Source organism: Perkinsus marinus, assembly GCF_000006405.1.
Source record: "Perkinsus marinus ATCC 50983 genomic scaffold scf_1104296962378, whole genome shotgun sequence".
Lineage (NCBI taxonomy): Eukaryota > Perkinsozoa > Perkinsida > Perkinsidae > Perkinsus > Perkinsus marinus.
This window is the reverse complement of record NW_003205427.1, coordinates 328708-347624: the sequence shown is the minus strand read 5'-3', so window position 1 is coordinate 347624 and position 18917 is coordinate 328708. Positions and strand designations below refer to the sequence as shown.

Below are 18917 nucleotides of genomic sequence, written 5' to 3'. Positions count from 1 at the left end.
AGGAAGATCGACATGCTACTGTTGGAAAATATGCTCATGGTCAACTAGATACGTCGGTGACAATACGCAAATTCTGGGGTAATTTCACGAAATTCTTGTTGGTTTCTGTACATTTCTACCCGAAATCGTATGTGAACTTTCATACTTAGTGAGGAAACTCTCGAGCCCAGCTGAGAGAAGCATACATATATCCAAACACTGATGTAATGTGGATGAGGTTTTTACAATAGCCGTAGTGGCTACTGGCACACTTACTTCCCACGGGTGGTGATCCAAGTGAAGCCGTGACAGATTTCGCCGTTGCCAGCAAATTGATACCCCTCAGGTGCCTCGATCAAAAGGACATCTCCCACGTCCAGTGTAGCCGAGAACTTGACCCGAATGAAAAGAGCTGGTATCTGAGACGCCCAACGGCAGTCTATTATTTCGGAAGTACAACTGCCTCTACCTCCGTTTTGCCGGCCGCGATTGGGAGCTGGGTGATCGGATCCGAGTTCCGCACTGTGAACTCATTGAGAAAGTTGACGACACTGAAGCCTTGCATGGTAGTCTCATCCAGGGCCGACGTTGCTGGGTCTTCCCTGACAACCAGGACCATGGTACACAGCCATTATTCCAATAGCAGCAGGAGTCTACACGTCTAGAGCGTTCCGGTAGCTCTGCAGTAGCCAAGGCGCTCTAGATGCCTCGATCGAAACGTCAGGGTTGTAAACCAATACTGTGAGGCGATAACGACGCCGAGCTAGAAGAGGCTTGTCACTCAGAAAGGTCATCGTGATTCTGTGGAACCTGAAGTGGCATAGTTCATGTTCATACCATTTGCTGACCTCACTTTGCTGAACTTGTTCCTGCCGTGCTCGGATCTGGATCACTGACGATACAGGAAAAGTCGGCGGAGCTGAGACATTATTCGAATCACAAGGCAACAGTGTTGAGAGTGACGGCTACTGGAACACCGAGGCTGGCTCGTACTCCTCGTCAGCTCCTGCTAGCTCTTCCAGTGCTACTCCCTCGCACTCGTCGCTACGATCAATGTCCGAATGAGCAACGAACGTGAAGTCGCGCGGAGCAGTAAGCATTAGAACAGCCCCTCCGCCTGGCACTGGAGTGTCCCTGTCTATTGTATTGCGAGTAGTGAAGGATATTGTCACGGAGTTCTTCACCCATTCAGAAGGAACCTCGGGCTGTGCTGGTCTGTTCTTGGCAACACTCACTGGGGCGACTTGAGTGGATTCGAAGGACCAAAGCTCAAAGCCAGGGAAGGGTTCGCTGCTCTCACCACCCAGCTCGATTCGCCATGAGTTCTCCACGGGATCTTCTATAGGATTGCTCTGTATGCGCAATCGGAAGACGTAGAGCTTCTCATTATCAAAACCCGGCCCAACGACCATACGGACGACATTGCGTTCCCCAACACACGATCGTATGGCCGCTGTTGCGGGCCACCGTGTGTATTGGGGAGGCGGCGACTGGCCAGCTCCAAAGACCTCGTCCAGCCGGGTCTCCAGACCTAGCAGACAGGCCTCTGGGAAAACCAGAGAAGAAGGTGCGGTAACGATCAGAGTGGCATCAGTGGGCAAGCTGGCTTCTCTTGGCAATCTGAATTCCAGTATCACGTTGTTCTGCTTGCCCGGTTGATCGTTCCTGCCAGTCGCCAGCTTCTGGGCCACTGTGATAGGAGCCAGGCCAGCTTTTTCCATCATCACACTCAAGGAAGGAGCAGGATAATAGGCGGCCAAGTCGAGTGTACGAGGATCAGTGGAGACTCCTTGGAGGCTCTCTAGCTTGAAGCATGAGGACCTCCCACAGGCCGAAGCAGCATCAGGCAGGAGTTCACGCTCGTCACTGGGGTTAAGCACCCCGAGTATGTCGAAGCGGTAAAAGTTGGGCTCGATAGCACTAGTAGTGGGCCGCAGTGTGACTGTTAGGGAGACAGCGTTCCATTCACATACCACTCCTGGAGGTAATTCAATGCTGAGCTCGTCTGTCTGGACCGATGCACCAACTCCAATATTTGTTGCCACCAGATGCGGAAGGATCCACTTGTCAATACTGCTAGGGATCGAGCCGTCAGCCATCAAGCGCCTAGATCGCCTTGAGGTGGGTCCGAGGACGCATGCTGTAGACATATCATAGCCCACTGGGAAGGTGATAACAAGGGCATCTGACTGTGGTAGGACAGCACTAGCAGTACGCACTGTGAAGCTAAGGTCGATTCGTCTGTTCACAACGTTACTGCTAGGAGATACCTGAAGTGCGTTGCTATAAAAAGCACACGGGAAGTATCAGAGCCCCACCGTGAATCCTCCGAGAGACGTTATTGTCCCGAGCGACAGAGTAGCTGCGAATGGCCGATCATTCGCCTTCGCCTGAGAGAGCTTTAGAACGGCTAAAACTAGGGTGTCATCATACCTCATCGAAGCCGAACTCGATCAGGAGCTTGCGTGTTGAGGCCGTCGGAGGGAAGGATGGTACCATGACCGGAGCCCGGAAGCCATAGATGTTGGAAGCGTCGAAATAGAGGCGCTGGGTACCCCACGAGAGAACCTGAACATTCTAGTCGTTGACAAGCTGCTGCCTTTCTACACTCACGGAGGAATCGTTCATTGGTATCATTGGTGTCGGCCAGTCGGCTGTGATGTTATCCAACTTGAGGTTGCTGTTTGTGCAATAACGACAAGCTAGAAAGTCTTCCTCAGTCCGAATGACCCACTGCCACCCAGCCGGCAAAGAAGCACGGAAGGTACCTGAGCAGTGACGATCGGGAGAATCTAGACGATTCGGAACTTACTATTAGTCGACCATGGCAGTCCCCATATGTAGACGTCGAGCATGGCAAGCTCCATACTCAGTCGATAGGGTGCAGCAGAGCTCAGGTGAGCAGAGATGTGGATGGGCACTGAGGCCGATTGAATAGCGAACAGCCGGGCAGCCTCCTTACATCCAGCCAATGGTCGATCCGGCGTAGTGAGCATATAACGGTATAGTCTCCATGAGGTGCTCAACTGTGGTGAGCAGGACACTGTAGTTGAGGTACCGTCAATGTACCTGCGCAGAGGAGGCATCTCTGGAACAGTGCTTCTACTGTTGCCTTACTGGAGCTTGTCGTTGAGTGTCCATATCCGCCAGGAGTCGTCATCGTCAGGATCGATATCGTCAATAAAAGGGTTGTAAACTGCCAAGCGTAAGCCATAGAGGGTGTCTCCCTTGATGAGCTGGCCTATGTTAATAAGTGCTTGGTGATACCTACAGTGTAAGTTGAGACTGATCTTTCAACAGCGAGACTAGCCTCACCGGCTCGCAGTCGTTGCTGTTATCGATGTGCGCCCCTGGAGATTGGGTCGGTCTGTAGCCTCAGCAAGGCCGTCACAGGAGAGAACGGCGGTAAGTGGATAGGCTGTGGTGTCACCACCACTGACATAGTACTCCTCCTCGAGGTTCTCCACCCGGCAAGCCTTGCCGAAATTGAAGTGTCTGGGGGCGTTTATCAATATATACCCATTCTGGCCGGCCGACTGCTCAGTATGGAACCATACACTCATCCAATTACGACGCAGGATAGAAGTAGTTGAAACCGAGAAGTCGGCTGGTACGATGACTGCTGTTCTGAGCTTGCCTAGTACAGGCAGACTGCCGAAGAACACCTCAGGTTGGGCTGACATGAAGACACTGCCCTCCACTGAATACAATTGGTTCGCTTGAGGGTTATACCCGCGAGAAGCAATCGTAACACGCCACCTGTTGGAGCTGCTCGCTTGGCCTATTGGGGAGGGTGGGTTATCGACGACGACCTTGATCATAATACTGCTGCCACTATAGATGACATCATAGCCCGACAGACCAAAGCTGCACTCATTGTTGCCACTGAACGACCACATCTCGGGCTTCTCCACCGTGCCCTTGCCTTGCGGTAGTCTTGTCTTGAATAACGACAGACTATCCTCGACAGCCGCCGTCTCGCGGCAAACGTAACCTTCTGGTAGACTCAAAGTGAATAATGCGGCAATTGCCGTGCCGCTACCACCAGCAAACAGCGTCGCGCCGAGGTTTAGTTTCACATAGATGATGTTACCAACATCGGATTTGAAGGGTTTCGTATGACCATCAGTGGCGAGTATCTAAGTAGCACAACTGTAGCCCCTGTGTGGTAATAGCTACTTACCCTTGCTAGAGTGAATCCTGCATCAGGCTTCTTCCAAAGATAATCTCCACTAGACATGACATAGGAGGGGCTCTCGTCAGCTGACGTAGTGATCTGTGCCGCTAGCCTGTCAGGGAAGAAGCCTCCCCGAGGTAGGTCCAAGTTATTCAGCTCTATCTTCACCATTCTTGTGCCGTACAGAGGAGTCATTCCATCAGGCAAGCTGAGCTTGAGGATGTTCTTGTGACCGTTGGGCACGACTGACTCTGTCTTCACTTCAGTGATGTCACCACAAACACTCGTTGAGTCGACGGCAGTGCACGTCATAGTCGGCTCTCTCTCCATATCCCATTCTAATAAGGGCCACATGTATATCCTTAGGATGCTGCCACCGACAATAGCTGACCGCTCGTTCTCTGAGCCTGTGATCATTAGTGTAAGCTGAGCTTCTCCAGCAGTGAGAGCTGTGCCGATGGTCAACTCTTTTACTTGGTTGCTTCCACCAGTTACTGTTAAACCTCCCGGTATCAAGAAATGGGAGGCCAAGACTCCTCCTGTTGGTATAGCCAGGCGAGTGAGCAGAGGTCGGCCTATCTCCAGAGCGGTGTACGGTGCGCTCTCCAAGGCTACCATGGATATGATGCGGATATATTCCTTGTCACTCGATTGGCCAACGAACCCGGCCATGTTCATAACTATCTTGTAGTTCGTATCGGGGCTCAACCCATTTCGACGATCGAAAACTATGAAGAACTCTCTGGAGGTGGCAAAAGAACGATAGTAACAGCCTCTCGGCATGGGGAAGCCGTTTTCCGCGTCATCGCTCCATAGCTCCTTGAACAACTTGCCGCAGATATATTGTCGTGCCTCGTCAAACTCGTCTTCGCCCGTGTTGGCATCATCAATCTCAGCGCTCTCCATATCAGAATAGTATGCTTCTAGGAAGCCAGTATTGACAAAGATGATCTTCAGCTGGGTCAGCTCGGTCGACTGGGTGTACTGCTTGCCAACAGTTCCACCCGCCGTCTTGAATGATATGATTCCTGGGGCCCGGGCACCCTGAACCATAGTGGACAGGGACACCGAAGTCGCAGCCATCGGTGGAGGATCGATAAACGATATACGCCCGGCTTCGGCTACGTAGTTGCCGTTGCCACCATAAGACCAGCAAACCTTCAAGTCGGTCCTCTCTGAGATGGCCCTGATCTCTTCCTTTGTTATGACACGGTTGAGCACTGTCCATTGACCCGCGGACGATTCCGTTGCGAAATACGGCCGTTTGTTTTCCGGCCATCCTATATCCACAGCAAACTTCGACGGAGTGTCTGTAAATGCCGTGATTGTATGTCCTAGGACGTAGCTATCAGCAAGTGATTCGTTGTTATTATTATAGTCTGCAAATTCATAAACTCCCTTCATTGCTGCCAGCATGTCTTCATTGCACGGATTAGTGGCGACACTAGAATCGCACTGTATGCCGGAGGTGATGATGATGACATCCCCCGTCTTGAGGTTTGGTGTTCCAGAGAAGTACAAGTAAGTCATAGTGTCGCTGATAACTTCGATTCGAGTGAGGTAAGCTGTACCACAGTTGGCATTCTGAACGTCGCAGTTCGCCTTGTCGAATTTAAGTGTGATGCCTGCTATGTTAGTCTCTGACCCAGCCAAGCCCGATTGTGCTGCGCAAGCCGTGGGGCATCCAACTTGAACGCTCGCTTCGACTTCATGAGGGTTGCCACTGTCATCCAGACAGCTTGCCTCTGCTGCTATGATCCTCACAGTGTTGTCACTACTGAGGCCCCAGCCTGTGTACTCAAGCCTCACGTCAATGTTGGTCGCAAATGACCATCGTTGACCGCGCCTCGGTCCACTTATAGTGAGACGTAGAATGAGAGTCCATGAAGCACTGTCACGACACTGATACGTGAGCGACTCTGTCAAGGCACAATAGCATACGGCCATGATACCGGCTTTGGTAGCAAGAAGAGTGTCCGAGAAGTCGACATAGTCAACCTTATTGGTGAAACCCATTTGATAAGGAAAGCTACTATGTTGCCGTCCTCTGTAGGTCCCAACCGTAGTTCCATAGAGAGCCGGCACATACTCGACGTCCCATGTCCGGGATTGGCAGTCAGCGTCAGTGATGGTCCTCTCATCGTCACTGAGGAGCTTGATGATACCGTTGTCTTGTAGGCCTAGAGTCATCTGGCCACTGCTGTGATTGAGCCATCGATTGAACGCCAAAGTGCCGTTACGGTTGACATACCGCAAAAAGGCGTATTCCTTCACGGTATCGCCATCAAAGACGAAACCGCTAGAAGGGCGGAAAGGATGCAAAGAAAGCTGTCCAACTTTGAACCAGTTCGTGGGGGTTTCGCATGAGCCGTGGCAGAAACACACGTCAAAGTCTTTCGCAGATTTGAAGTTCAACTTTTCGTGTTCAGTCCAGCCCGCGTCGAATACGTACGTTGATGTGCCATTGACAGGCAGGCCGAATTCTTTCCAATCCTGCCGATACCCACCATGAAGGATGCAATCATTTGGGCCGTAGCAAGTGACTGGGCTAGACAGCATGTCCGTGTGGTTAGCAGCGTGGCACCCGTGCGGGACAGGACTTGTGACCCAGCTGGGCAGATCGAATGCCGACCCAACACGGGAAGCATCAGCGATAGCAACGACCTTGATGCGGCTCTCTATGTCGAATGCGCAGGCTCCTGGCGGACAGTCAACTCTAATACTGAACTTCTGTCCAGGAGTGACAGCTGTGAAGTACTCCTCCGCGCAAGGCACTGCGGCGAAAGGACTACAGAGCCTCACAGTATAAATCTCAATTATCGCGATCTGCTGTACGTACCTGGAAAAGAGTAGCAATTGCTGTGTCGTCTTACTGATGTATTCATTTACTCATTGAAAGCATCACATTTCCCACCAACCGAAGCATCATAATCTGGGCAATAGCACGCCGCCACTGCAGTCGCCTTGTAGTGAGTCCCATTCAACCAACCCACTGTTTGTGGGATCTTCACTTCCAAGTCGTTCTTGAGCCCATCCGTGCTGAGCATGTAGCCTCCAGTCATATTGCAGCTGCCTCCAGCATCACATAAGACCTCTGAGGGATAAGTCGATCCACATGCCTGGGGAGAGTAGGCTGTCTGTACTCCAGTGACCGAGTCGTAGGTGGCACTAAAGCTAGCTGACCAAGTGAGCTTCCCAGGGAAATCGGACGGCGTGAAGGCATCATAGTTAACAATGCAGCTACCAGCAGCACTAAGGGCATTCCACAAGGCCCAACACCGGAAGGGCCTCTGAGCAAGGCAGTCCCGGTCCCCACAGTCGACGCTGACACCACTAACGTGTATGGATATATCGGGCGTGTCGGTATAGCCGCTTGAAAATGAACCATCAGAGGAGTAGCAAAGTCGATAAATGCCGCCCATCTTGAAGGTCAACGGCGTGAGCGTACTGATGGCACCACTTATGGTCTCTCCATAGAGTAGGGCTGACGGAGTGGTCACAGTGTCCGATGTAGACGCATGGGGTGGCTCAGCCCAGGGATCGGACACTCTAGCTGGGCCTGCTAGCTGTGAATTGGCATGTCCATCTAGACAATACCCATCCTGGACCTGAATGAACTCCAAGTTGGTAACAAAGTGAGCACTCCTGCTTACTGTCGCTGTGTCGGGCTCTCCCAAGACGAAAGTGATTCTGGCTTGATCAACATTGAATTGGTCTCCCAGGCGGAGACGAATAGCCAACAATTGGTATCTACCCCAAATGACATCACCATAGTGAGGCAACCGAGTCTCACTCTAAGCCAGCATAGAGTGCACTAAGGTCTTTGAAACTCTGTTGATAACCACGATTGATCGGAGTGCTCTCGCCAGGCTCGAGAACCTCTATCTCGGTGTTGGCTTGGGTGAAGACGTTAGTGATGACCGCCTGCAATAGTCATCGATAAGTGTGATATCATCATCATTTCTAGACGATACTATGGCGACTCTCGTTGAAGTCAGAGGCATTCGTTCGATCCCTAGTGTGGCTACCAAATTCCTTGCAGTCTCTGAAGTTGCTCGTTCTTTTCTCAGTGGCTCTGACTCTGTCGTCGTCGCGGTTGCAAGATTGAAGATGCTGAGTAGGGTGAGCAGCAGCAGCCTATTCGGCAATGCCAATGACGACAGGAGTCGTCGCTGACCCACTCGCCATGGAACTGTTGTCATTGTATCATACACGAGTCAACTTCAGCAAAACACATTACTACTAATTCGATTCTACGACTGAGGCCCTACTGAAATCTACTGCGAGCAAAGCAAGTAGCACATCACTTTTTCAAAATGACGATGATGATGATGATCGACCCAACGCACTCTCTAGCGAGCGTTCAAAAAAGGCCAGTAAAACCATCAGCGACACCTCTGTTCCGCAAATTGACAAGACAAACACACTGCATTGATGATTGAGTGAAGGCTACTATGGAAACAATCTAGCCCGCCTCTAATGAATCAACGCTTCCGTCTCCCATAGTCTGCCAACAATATCATCATTATTAGCATAAACACTGGCAGGCAGAGAAGAGCATCACCATCTCGAGGCTGGGCACGTATACTTGAATCAAGTGTGATATAGTTTGACAACCTACACTGTTTTCTTCCCGATATCGACCAAAAGCAATAGTGGAAAGTGACAGAATGAATAATAACAACATCTATCGCAGGAACTGTCGGTTAGCACATCTTCAACATACAACAACACTGTTTAATCTCAACTTGTGCTCAATAGCACATAGCCGTGTGATGTACACCCGTAATAAGCCAACAGTAAGTCGGAGCTGGTAGTAGTAGTAGTGGTAGGAGTAATGGTAGTAGTAGTGGTAGGAGTAATGGTAGTAGCAGCATAAAAACTTGAGACTAGATACAGAACGACAACAAATCAACTCTGACAGTGACAAGAATGTGTATAATTCTAGTGATACCCAACGATAGCAGCAATGGTAGTGGTAGTAGTTGCAGGACCGATGTCTCTCACCCATGATCAATGAGAATACCGCCAATGGTGATAAAGATGACGCCAGGGACAACACTGAATTGCGATATAGTATGGTACATATTTTCGAATAAACGCCTACGGGTAGTGTTATAATACATTTACCCGTTCATAAAACCACTAGCAACACTCTTCTACTCATCTAAGAATCGCCACGCAACCCGCCGAACTTGCCACTATGTGCGGAGCTCTTGGACGACCTTCTGTGATCTTCACCATTACCACTGCGGTGGAAGGGCCTCTCGGATGGGGGAAAGGGTACCATTTCACCGTTACGGAAGCACACCGGTTTGTACTCATCGGGGATCGAACCGCGCGCCGCAGACTTACGGAAATGATCAACATTGGCCTTCAAGCCCTGCACTCTGGCCGGGCACACTTCGCAAACCTTGTGCGATTTATATAGGGGTAATTTCTGACCGTGAAATTCTTGAGTAAACCTGTCGAGCTCGTCCACATTGACAAAGTTGATGAAAGCGTATCCAAGGTTACACTGATTCTGAAAGTCCATAGGCATATAGAAAAAATCCATGCTCGTGGCGAAGCCCTTGTCCCGGATAACTTCACGCAGGCCCTCAGGTGAGAATCTATTAGGGATGTTGCGGAACATAATAGTCGTATTAGAACCGCCATCCTGAGCCTGAGATTCTCTATTGTATCTCGTCAGGCCACCACCCTTTCTCACACCAGTCGAGGGATGATGCCCGTCCGCAGCTTTCTGTGCGGTCTGGAGCTCTTCGTGTTGTTGTCGAGGTGAGTCTACCCGGTTGTGTGAAGTGAAGGGTGACAGTGAGGTGGTGACAGCGGGAGGAATCTCTTGAGCCGGCCCGAGAGGTGGAGTCGCCAATAAGCCGTCTAAATGAGCAAATACCCTGGCGGAAGCCGGTTGGGATGAGGGACATGACCCCAATAGGCCCTCCTCATCTTCATCGTAGTCATTAATCTCTTCTATACCCTCAAGCCCCGGTTGATGCTGTCGCACCGAAGACGATTGAGGTGGGTAGGACGGGAAGGGACCAGGGTTCGACCCGTCATCATCATCATCAATCCTATATGGATCAACATATTGCAGTTCTTGTGTAACCGGATCATATTTCCCTATCAGAACGGAGGCATCTGTCTTGTTCGCGGTCATATCACTTTGACTCCGCTGTCTACACATCTCCTGTAGGCTAGGGGGCGCCCCTTCAGTCTCCTCCTCAAAGTGGACCACCGAGTTCTTGAGTAATAGTCTCACCGTAGACGGCCGTCTGTTCATATCAGCGACTCCTTCTAATACAGCCTCACCCCCCACAGGACCAGGAAGGCTACTATCATCCCCATTCTGTCCTTGACCCTTCATGTTGCTATCAGAATCGGCGACTACCGGCGACGGCTGTGGCACCGAATGGTCCATCATTCACTCTTGTATTAGTAGAAGGGCTGGTCCAAGAATAACTATAAACACCAACATACCAAACGCCCAACATAACGCCTCAGAACACTCAGAAAAATGTCTCGGACAACTAACTACGTGATGGGCGTGTGATAACAAGCAGCAGCATGCCATACAGTGAGAATCACAAGTACCCACGAACATCCGTCTTACTCTGAGGTTTACTACATAAGACATAAGTATTTCCCATGCCCTATTATCTTCAGGGCCCGATCCCGACATGGGGAAGAGTACCTCCTCCTCCTTCAACCGAATTGAACTGCTGCTATTGCCACCTGTGCAAATGCCACTGCCATTGGTTTATCATCACTGATTACCAAGTGAGCCTGTACCCGCTGGTCAGCCCAGTGCCTCCATAATCACGTAAACCATGATCAAACCTCTAGTGGTGACACGGGACTATTACCTGGCTCCTGACCATGCACAAGATGTCTATTGTGAAAGCCTCATCTACTCACCGCATCCTTCTATAGCAGACTATACGCCCCTCCTAGTCGTACCGCGGTGATCACAGTGACCTCCAAGCGCCCACTAGACGAGCATCTCTTCTGAAGAGGGACGGGGAATGACTGCAGCATCTCTAGGTCAAAACGACAAATTTTACTTTTCACCCATTACGTTAGAGTTTTACCCTCTCGGGCAGTGGAACATTTTAGTTTAACCAAGTAGATGTGCTTAGTGTATAACAATGGAATATATACATGTAATAATGGTAGGTAAGACTCTTGCATAAAACTACAAGATGTGATATTCAATATATAATCGTCAAAGTCCATGTACATGTTCAAGTGTCTCGGACCGACCCACCAGGTCGTTTCTGTTGGGAGCTTCTGTAATTCTATCTTCCTTACTACCAACACCCGCGTCGAATAAAGAGAAACTGGCCGAAACTCTCCAAGCACTTCCCAAACAGGAATTCTACAATTCCACCCTCCACTAGAGCGTCGAAGAGGAGGCCACTTGCTGTATCACAGTCTGAATGAGAAGAGCACCTACGGGTGAGGGAATGCAGACTGAAGACGGACGCTAGTGTAGATAAGCCTATCGAGCCATACACCCATGCTATTCCGTGTCGTACCGCCAGTACTACCTGCGTGAACGCCATCAGTCCTCTTCCTCATCCGTACGTATATCAACACCAGACTCAGTCCTAGGGTGGTCCATATTCAACCCAAGACCAGCACCATACCGTCCAAGATAGCATGACCTACCCAGTGTTCGAGGGATGTCCTATCAAAGAGAACCGAGTGTTGACCGAAAGCGATATGGCCCGCTACTGATGAGTAGTTGGACTTCCGATAAGGCTGGTCATAGTTTACTGTGCGATGAGTTCCGTGTGTACACTGTAGACTAGATCCCCCCATCAAAGATAAAATAGAGTGAATAACCAACACTCACCTGGAAACCTTCTATCCCCATATGGTCCTCTTGAACATGTATGCAGCTGCACGGCAGCAAATGCATAGAAATGACCATATGTTCAATCGAACCAGGGTCTTTTCGGATGATGACCAGCGATTCTACCACCCCACCAAGATTATCCGAGCGTAGAGCGCCGGCCAGATGTTCCGCATATGCCAGCTAGGGCTGCCCAAGCTGGGCCCGGGGCCCCTCATCCTACCCTAGCTGGTATTTTGGGCTAACCCTAGATTTGGGGTAGCTTGGACTGCCAGGAACAGCCCGTACTGTGAGGCGCTAAATGAGGTACTTTAACAGTGTACGGTACACTGTGTACCACTAACGAGTCACGTTGAGGAAATGCAAGTGCGTGCAAGATAGACAAGATGCGCTGGTCGCTGGCAGTGAACAACTTTGAGTAACTCTTTGAGAAGTCGAATACTTCCCCTACTAGAATGTCTTACGCCAATCGTCACCGTTCCCGTTCTCGTTCGAGGGATCGTTATGGGGGCAGCTTTGGCGGGTCTAGGGTAAGTGCCTTGGTAAACCCTACGCTAGTTAATCTCCTACCAGGGCTATGATACTGGTGGTTACAGCACTGCTGGAGCTGGGGGCTTTGGCTTTGGTGGTGGTGGAGGAGGCAGTGGAAGCTCCTTTATGAATTCTGGTCTTGGCGCTCGTTTGCATTCTCAAGTAGCTTTGTATAAATTAGTTTTCTCTTTCGGATATTTCATTGTCTTTAGGATTGGAGTCACATCCAGTTGACCAAGTTTGAGAAGAATTTTTACATAGAGCATCCGGACGTTAGTCGCCTTACCCCTGAGGAAGTTGACAATATCAGAAGGAAGCACGACATCACCATCGTGGCCGGTCGTAACGTACCTCGTCCCATCGGTGAGTTGCCTTAGTGGACTGCCTTGCTGGTTAATGTCTGTCCTTAGTTACCTTCGAGCAAGCGGGTTTCCCTGACTACATTCTGCATGAACTGGCACAAGCTGGGTTTGTGGCTCCGACCCCTATACAAGTACTGCTACGATCATCAGTGTATGAGGCAGCAATGGTTGTTGGTGTTGTTGGATAGATACAAGGTTGGCCAGTTGCTATGTCGGGCCGTGATATGGTGGGCATTGCCGAGACCGGGAGTGGGAAGACTTTGGCCTTCCTTCTCCCTGCTATTGTTCATATCAATGCTCAGCCCTACCTTCAACGTGGTAAGTTGTTGAGGATGATATATAATATCTTTATACAAGTTTACTGTGAATGTGTATGCCCTTGATTTCGCCTTCTCTGAGTATTCATCTTTTTACGTGTAGACAATTCCTACTACCAATTTACGCCGTATTTTTTTGATGTTATCTCAGGTGATGGTCCGATCGTCCTGGTTATGGCTCCAACGAGGGAGTTGGCAGTTCAGATTCAGGAGGAGTGCAATAAGTTTGGCAAGTCGTCTAAGATCAAGAACACTTGTTGCTATGGAGGAGTCCCCAGAGGCCCTCAGGCTAGGGATCTTTCCGAGGGGGTAGGTTGCCTCAGGCATTGAGTTTTGTTGTGCATCTCCGGTTGACAGGTGGAGATATGTATTGCCACGCCCGGCCGATTGATCGATTTTCTGGAGTCGCAGAGGACCAATTTACGTAGAGTCACCTACTTGGTGTTGGATGAGGCCGATCGTATGCTTGATATGGGATTCGAGCCTCAGGTGGGTTTTGGGAAAGTTACGGTAGCGAGGGTCATATTGTCGTTTTTAGATTCGCAAGATTACATCGCAGATCCGTCCAGATAGGCAAACGTTGTTGTGGTCGGCGACGTGGCCCAAAGAGGTCCAGGGCTTGGCGAGGGACCTGTGTCGGGAGGAGCCTGTCCATATCAATGTTGGTACTCTCACTCTGAAGGCTTGCCACAAGTAGTTCGCTGTCTTCGAAGGGCCAGGCGAAAGACTTTCGATTTGTCTTAGTGTTACGCAGTATGTGGATGTGGTACAAGAGTACGAGAAGAGGGACAGACTGAAGCAACTCCTTGAGAGGGTTATGGATGGCTCTAAGCTGCTCATTTTTACTGATACTAAAAGAGGAGCTGATGACCTCACGAGGACGCTGAGGTGAGTTTGCATAGGAGTATTTTTGATGTTATGTATGGTTTTCAGGATGGACGGTTGGCCAGCCCTGTGCATTCATGGTGACAAGAAGCAAGAGGAGAGGGATTGGGTACGTTGCTGTTGATGGTATTGCCTTGTATATGGTGTTGTAGGTACTTCATGAGTTTAAGTCGGGTAAGAGCCCCATTATGATTGCTACAGATGTAGCTAGTCGTGGCCTGGACGTAAAAGACATCCGCCATGTTGTCAACTATGACTTCCCGGGTCAGATCGAAGACTATGTGCATAGGATAGGTGAGTGTAGAATGACTGTTGTGGTTGGAATTGTCATTTACAATGGTGACAGGCCGTACGGGAAGAGCGGGGTGTAAGGGGAATGCTTATACGTTCTTCACTGCTGATAAGATTAAGATGGCCAGAGGCCTAGTTCAAATCCTACGCGAGGCGAATCAAACGGTAAGTTGTCGAACACTTTTGTTTTTCTATAGCATTTCCGGGTGATCTAACTAGGGATGTGCGCAAGTTTTCTGTAGCGTGTGTTTGCAGGTATCGCCCGAACTGGAACGCCTGTCAATGACGGTTGGAGGCTTCGGTGGTGGAGGCGGCGGCGGCGGCGGCGGTCGTTGGGGAGGAGGTGATAGTAGTTTGTTGAGGACCTCCAATTTTGTGGAGTCTCCGTTAATTTCGGTCATGTCAACTCCTCAGGTTATCGTCGCTACTAGGACGTTGGTAAAATAAAATTTTCGAGAAGGTGGCCACTGCGTTCGGCAGTCTACGTGAGTTCTTGGGGTCCTTGTCATGACTCTTCTGGCATGGTGTAATTTGACTTACATGAATGTGATCATTTCTGTGACCTCCAGTCGGTTCTGTTCCTCCCCACCCTGAGATGGCCGTCCGTTCGATCGGCTTGCCACCTCACACCTCTATGCTGGTCCTCTAGTGACCGCAATGGCCGCTAAGGCAGCTGAAGAGGTTGGTCTGGACGGCGAGCTGGTCGAGATGGACGGTTAGTGGTGGTGGCGGAGGAGGAGGAGGACAGTAGGCGTAGATGGGATTGTCGTTTTTGGGGGGCTGCTGGAGTGTAGGAGTACTTTGTATGTCATGTCAGGTTTGTTGATGAGAACGTCCATTACTACTTTTTTTACGAGGCGGCACAGATGATAATTGATTTGAGTTTTATTGTTAACACTATATTGTATATGCAAGAACGAGCACCGAATGTTGTCGAGACGGGAGTGTTAGTGTTGTTGCTACATGCCGCATGCGTGTAGGGACCATCGCTCGCCGTCTCCTCGCATGAGTGGAGGAGGAGGGCTGCTCTATGGTGCTCGTTTGAACGCGACGACATTGTTGGGTTCAGTATTGTGGCCCACAATTTGTGGGGGCAGTGTCGGAGGAATATATGTTTGCTTTCCTTAGATGAGCTCAGGAGTTGTCTCACTTATCACAGGAGTTCATATAGTACTAAGATTCGGAAACCAATGAGAATCTTCGAAAATTTTCTCAGAATTTTCCCCACGCTTCTGTAGGGCGTGAAGAGTATCTTGCGCTCTTGAGCTTTGTGTCTGTCCCCTAAGCGTGCTGTGCAAGGAGGTTTGATTCATCGCCTTGGAGCGTATAACTTGAGAATGTACGTTACTAGTTGAGATGTAGGGTGGTGTTAGTGCGTGGGGTGTCTCTGTCGTAGGACGAAGCGGATCATTTACTGGGTTGAGGCATGTATTTCGTGGTGTGGTAACGTCTGAGGGCGACGGGGACAGCGAACACAATTGGTGTTGTGGCTAAGTTCCTGGCGTTCTCCTATGTCATGTCATAAATACCCCTGGCACGTCAAGTAAACTCCTTATCTGGTTGTTATCTGTCCTTGCTACTAGTTATAGGGTAGTCAGTGAATCAGTAGCGATTATGGTCTCTTGTCGCGTTACTCGAGGTGCCCAGTTCATAATGATGGTGTGACATACACGGGGTTGTGTACGCTCGAGCTTAGGAAACAATGGGTCTGATGAGTTGGCTTATTTGTCGTTGTTTTGAAGCGCTTCACAACATGAAATGCTTGCGAAACTTTGAAGAGGAATCGTAAATCTCAGTATGTTTGCTAAGCTTTTGTACGACTGTAGTGTAGTAGAATTCCTCCAGTACTCACGGTTCGGCTCAGTTTAGCTTAGTTCGCAACAAGCTTTGTGTTATACGTCTCGAAAGCGAATAAAGACTGTGTTTGTTTCACTTTGAGAGGCTCGCTTGGGAATTGGGGCGTAAAGGCAGAGGGAGCTGGGCTATGGCAGAGAGGAGTTGATCGCGGAAGGAATGAGGAAAGCGTGTCCAAGTTTGTTGCGGCAGCTTTGGGCGTTGTATTTTGTTCTGATTGGTCGTCATGGTTCCCTACTCCGATTTCACCACCGTTGCCAATTACTCGGCAAACAATATCTGCGCTGCTGGAAGCTCTAATCTGAGCTGCAACACGTTTCATGAGGAAAAGAAGTCGGGCAACGGGGAACGCACGATGCTCAAGCATGAATATTGTTACGATTATGACGAGGAATCTTCAACTGGTGAGTGTGGGGTATCTAAGCGTTTCGGATTTCGTGGGTATGCGTGCTGACGTTTCATGTTCGTCGATTTGCTCGTCCCTCAGATGCATCGTCTTTAAGCCCTCCGTCTCTCACTGGTACTCCACGACGCCTTTCAAGTGTCCAGACTACCGCTTCCGACTCGGATGCCGTGAGCGACGTTTCTCCAGTATCCTGCAACAAGGTGCAGGCCTGTAGTCAAGAACACAAGATTTCATCAACTACTGCACGCCATCAAGCTGTGGCTCCTGAGGTCCCCCAACGATCTACTCCTGCTTTAAAGGAGCGTCTTGGGCGTGGTGTCCTCCCGAGAGCTTTTAGCATCGTCATCCAGCATCTGGTCGGTATTGGTTCTGGCAAGGAGCCGCTGACTCGGTTCCATTGCGTTAAGCGCCCTGGTGAGTCTTGACCGCGGTTGTGTTGTTTAACGCTGGAGCTTGCCAGGTATCGAAATTGGCGATTATATCAGACGATTGGCGAAGCATTTCGGTTGCAGCGATGAAGTGTTTGTTCTCTGTCTGATTTATATCGACAGAGCTATCAAGCGTGACGATACGTTTGCGGTGTCCGCTCTGAACGTACACAGGTGCGTGATGTGTCGCTTCGTCTCTCGTGGCTATGCTTTTATTCGTAGGCTCGTTTTGACCGCTTTAACCATAGCAGCTAAGTTCCATGATGACATTTACTATTCAAACGCTTTCTATGCGAGGGTGGGAGGAGTGTCAGTAGCAGAGCTCAACACACTGGAGTTGACGCTTCTGAAAATGATTGGTAGGCAGGTTCTGTTGTAGCGTCTGAGTGGTGCATCTCTGGGTTCCTTCAGATTGGCGATGTTTCGTATCTACTGAGGAGTACCAAATGTATGAGCGAAGCATCACCATGACGCTACCTTGATTGGCATCAAGGACTGTATTTTGGCGGCATGAGTCTCTCCCACTTGTCGGCACTTCTGTGTGTGCTCGTGCCGATGGGACTCATGACCGCATGCTTGTTTGAATTGTTACAGTATATTACCAGCAAATTCATCAGCGACAGCAAGAAGGTGCTCTGGCCGCTGTATCGCTATCTTGGATATTTTCCCACATTACCCATCCTAGGCGAGGTTTTCGATGAGAAGCATGGAAGAGACGTATCATGTGAGTGAGTCGAATATGGTGCGTTGTACCACGATTTATGTGGCTCAGATTTGATCGAAGGGTTATAGTCATTCTTGCGCCTGTAAAGTTCCTCACTACGTTATGAATGGCTTCGCTCAAGAGTAAGCGCGTGTCTGACTGATTAGGGATCCATCTGCTGTCTTTCAGGATCCTCTGTCGCTTCCTCTCGACTACTTCGAACCTGCGCTTATGCGCCAAGCGTACATTATTATACGTTGTGTGCTAAGCGCTCCTCTTAGTCTACAGCAGATGGAGAGTGATGATATCCGAGGTTTCAGCATTCCCATTCAGTAACTCTCCTGGTCGTGTCTGTAATGTGCTGTTATTTGATGATAATTGATCGAATATACTACGCTTTGTTTTACGTTCTCTTAGCCTCTCAAGGATAGCCAATGATTGCTCAATTTTCACCATTATACTTCTCGTTTACATTACTAGCAATCGAGGCGATCCCTATTGTCACTATTCTATGTGTTCCTTAAGTTCCTCCCTCCATAGTAAACCTCCTCCAACGTCTTTTCTCTACTACTATCGTACCATGTCTGAGTTAGCACCCTAGTGCTATTACTCGGTTCATGGGTCTGTATCCTCTTGGCGTGGTGATTATCATTGGTTCGCGGAAGAATTTTTGTCGTGGGTGACGTATCTTCCAGCCCTTCTGTGGTGAGCCCGTTCCATGCCCTGTAGTTCATTAACACATATGATCACTATTGTCTGTGTGGCGTATACAGTAAGCGTCATTGTTCCTGATACATTGCTAAGTATATTCATGCTTGGGTTGTTACAGGAGACTAGACAGGGAATGACATATGTGCATCAATACTGCCATTTGCGCAGGTGGTCGGCATTTCTCTATGAATAGCAGAATTTCGCCATAAGGGGATTATCAATTAATGAGAAGACGCCAGTGTGTGTCGCAACTTCTCTTGTGAGCTCCTCGGGGATTTATTAGGGATGTGTATCATTTTGAGCAGTCAAATCTCATATGTTATGGATTTGGTGGGCTGAAGTCTCGTCATGTACATTTCACGTCAGTATTGCAAATATGTGGGTAACTAGTAGTAATACGAAGGTGGTGAAATTG

General features: G+C 49.6%; 5 protein-coding genes across 6 annotated transcripts; 2 read left to right on the top strand and 3 right to left on the bottom strand.

Annotated features, from left to right (window-relative positions):
- Nucleotides 1-145: 145 nt before the first annotated feature.
- Nucleotides 146-9243, bottom strand: Pmar_PMAR023035 (hypothetical protein; the record flags this gene model as incomplete). The annotated part of the gene is made up of 20 exons (XM_002771875.1): nt 146-170; nt 256-398; nt 449-581; nt 637-789; nt 833-898; nt 949-2249; nt 2298-2369; nt 2413-2547; nt 2593-2747; nt 2792-2899; nt 2942-3048; nt 3097-3246; nt 3295-4118; nt 4163-6995; nt 7046-7764; nt 7810-7906; nt 7950-8080; nt 8126-8293; nt 8921-9038; nt 9164-9243. 20 exons carry the CDS (start codon nt 9241-9243, stop codon nt 146-148), a joined length of 7518 nt encoding a protein of 2505 aa, XP_002771921.1.
- Nucleotides 9244-9323: 80 nt separating this feature from the next.
- Nucleotides 9324-10620, bottom strand: Pmar_PMAR023034 (hypothetical protein; the record flags this gene model as incomplete). Its single annotated transcript, XM_002771874.1, has 1 exon — nt 9324-10620. The coding sequence occupies exon 1, from the start codon at nt 10578-10580 to the stop codon at nt 9324-9326; it is 1257 nt and encodes a 418-aa protein (XP_002771920.1). The 5' UTR covers nt 10581-10620.
- Nucleotides 10621-11720: 1100 nt separating this feature from the next.
- On the bottom strand, nt 11721-12092 carry Pmar_PMAR023033 (hypothetical protein; the record flags this gene model as incomplete). Its single annotated transcript, XM_002771873.1, has 2 exons — nt 11721-11846; nt 12015-12092. 2 exons carry the CDS (start codon nt 12090-12092, stop codon nt 11721-11723), a joined length of 204 nt encoding a protein of 67 aa, XP_002771919.1.
- A 377-nt stretch (nt 12093-12469) lies between these two features.
- Pmar_PMAR023032 (RNA helicase, putative) lies at nt 12470-15990 on the top strand (the record flags this gene model as incomplete). Its single annotated transcript, XM_002771872.1, has 15 exons — nt 12470-12544; nt 12588-12707; nt 12758-12908; nt 12956-13038; nt 13096-13225; nt 13376-13533; nt 13582-13713; nt 13763-13917; nt 13969-14112; nt 14158-14218; nt 14262-14403; nt 14456-14565; nt 14656-14743; nt 14815-14885; nt 15218-15990. 14 exons carry the CDS (start codon nt 12470-12472, stop codon nt 14829-14831), a joined length of 1566 nt encoding a protein of 521 aa, XP_002771918.1. The 3' UTR covers nt 14832-14885; nt 15218-15990.
- A 454-nt stretch (nt 15991-16444) lies between these two features.
- Nucleotides 16445-18570, top strand: Pmar_PMAR023031 (conserved hypothetical protein). Of its 2 annotated transcripts, none has more exons than XM_002771871.1 (7): nt 16445-16658; nt 16742-17074; nt 17121-17262; nt 17311-17447; nt 17500-17812; nt 17861-17934; nt 17981-18570. In XM_002771871.1, the coding sequence occupies exons 1-5, from the start codon at nt 16481-16483 to the stop codon at nt 17568-17570; spliced, it is 861 nt and encodes a 286-aa protein (XP_002771916.1). In that variant the 5' UTR covers nt 16445-16480; the 3' UTR covers nt 17571-17812; nt 17861-17934; nt 17981-18570. The 2 variants fall into 2 exon arrangements, with proteins under 2 accessions (XP_002771916.1, XP_002771917.1); XM_002771870.1 differs by having other exon boundaries at nt 17500-17816.
- Nucleotides 18571-18917: the final 347 nt, after the last annotated feature.

Excerpts from the sequence above, each read along its gene's own strand:
- Pmar_PMAR023031 (XM_002771871.1), top strand. The coding sequence starts at position 16,481 with ATGGTTCCCTACTCCGATTTCACCACCGTTGCCAATTACTCGGCAAAC. Across the intron at positions 16,659-16,741 it reads TGACGAGGAATCTTCAACTG|ATGCATCGTCTTTAAGCCCT; the intron begins GTGAGTGTGGGG and ends CTCGTCCCTCAG. Across the intron at positions 17,263-17,310 it reads TCCGCTCTGAACGTACACAG|GCTCGTTTTGACCGCTTTAA; the intron begins GTGCGTGATGTG and ends TTTTATTCGTAG.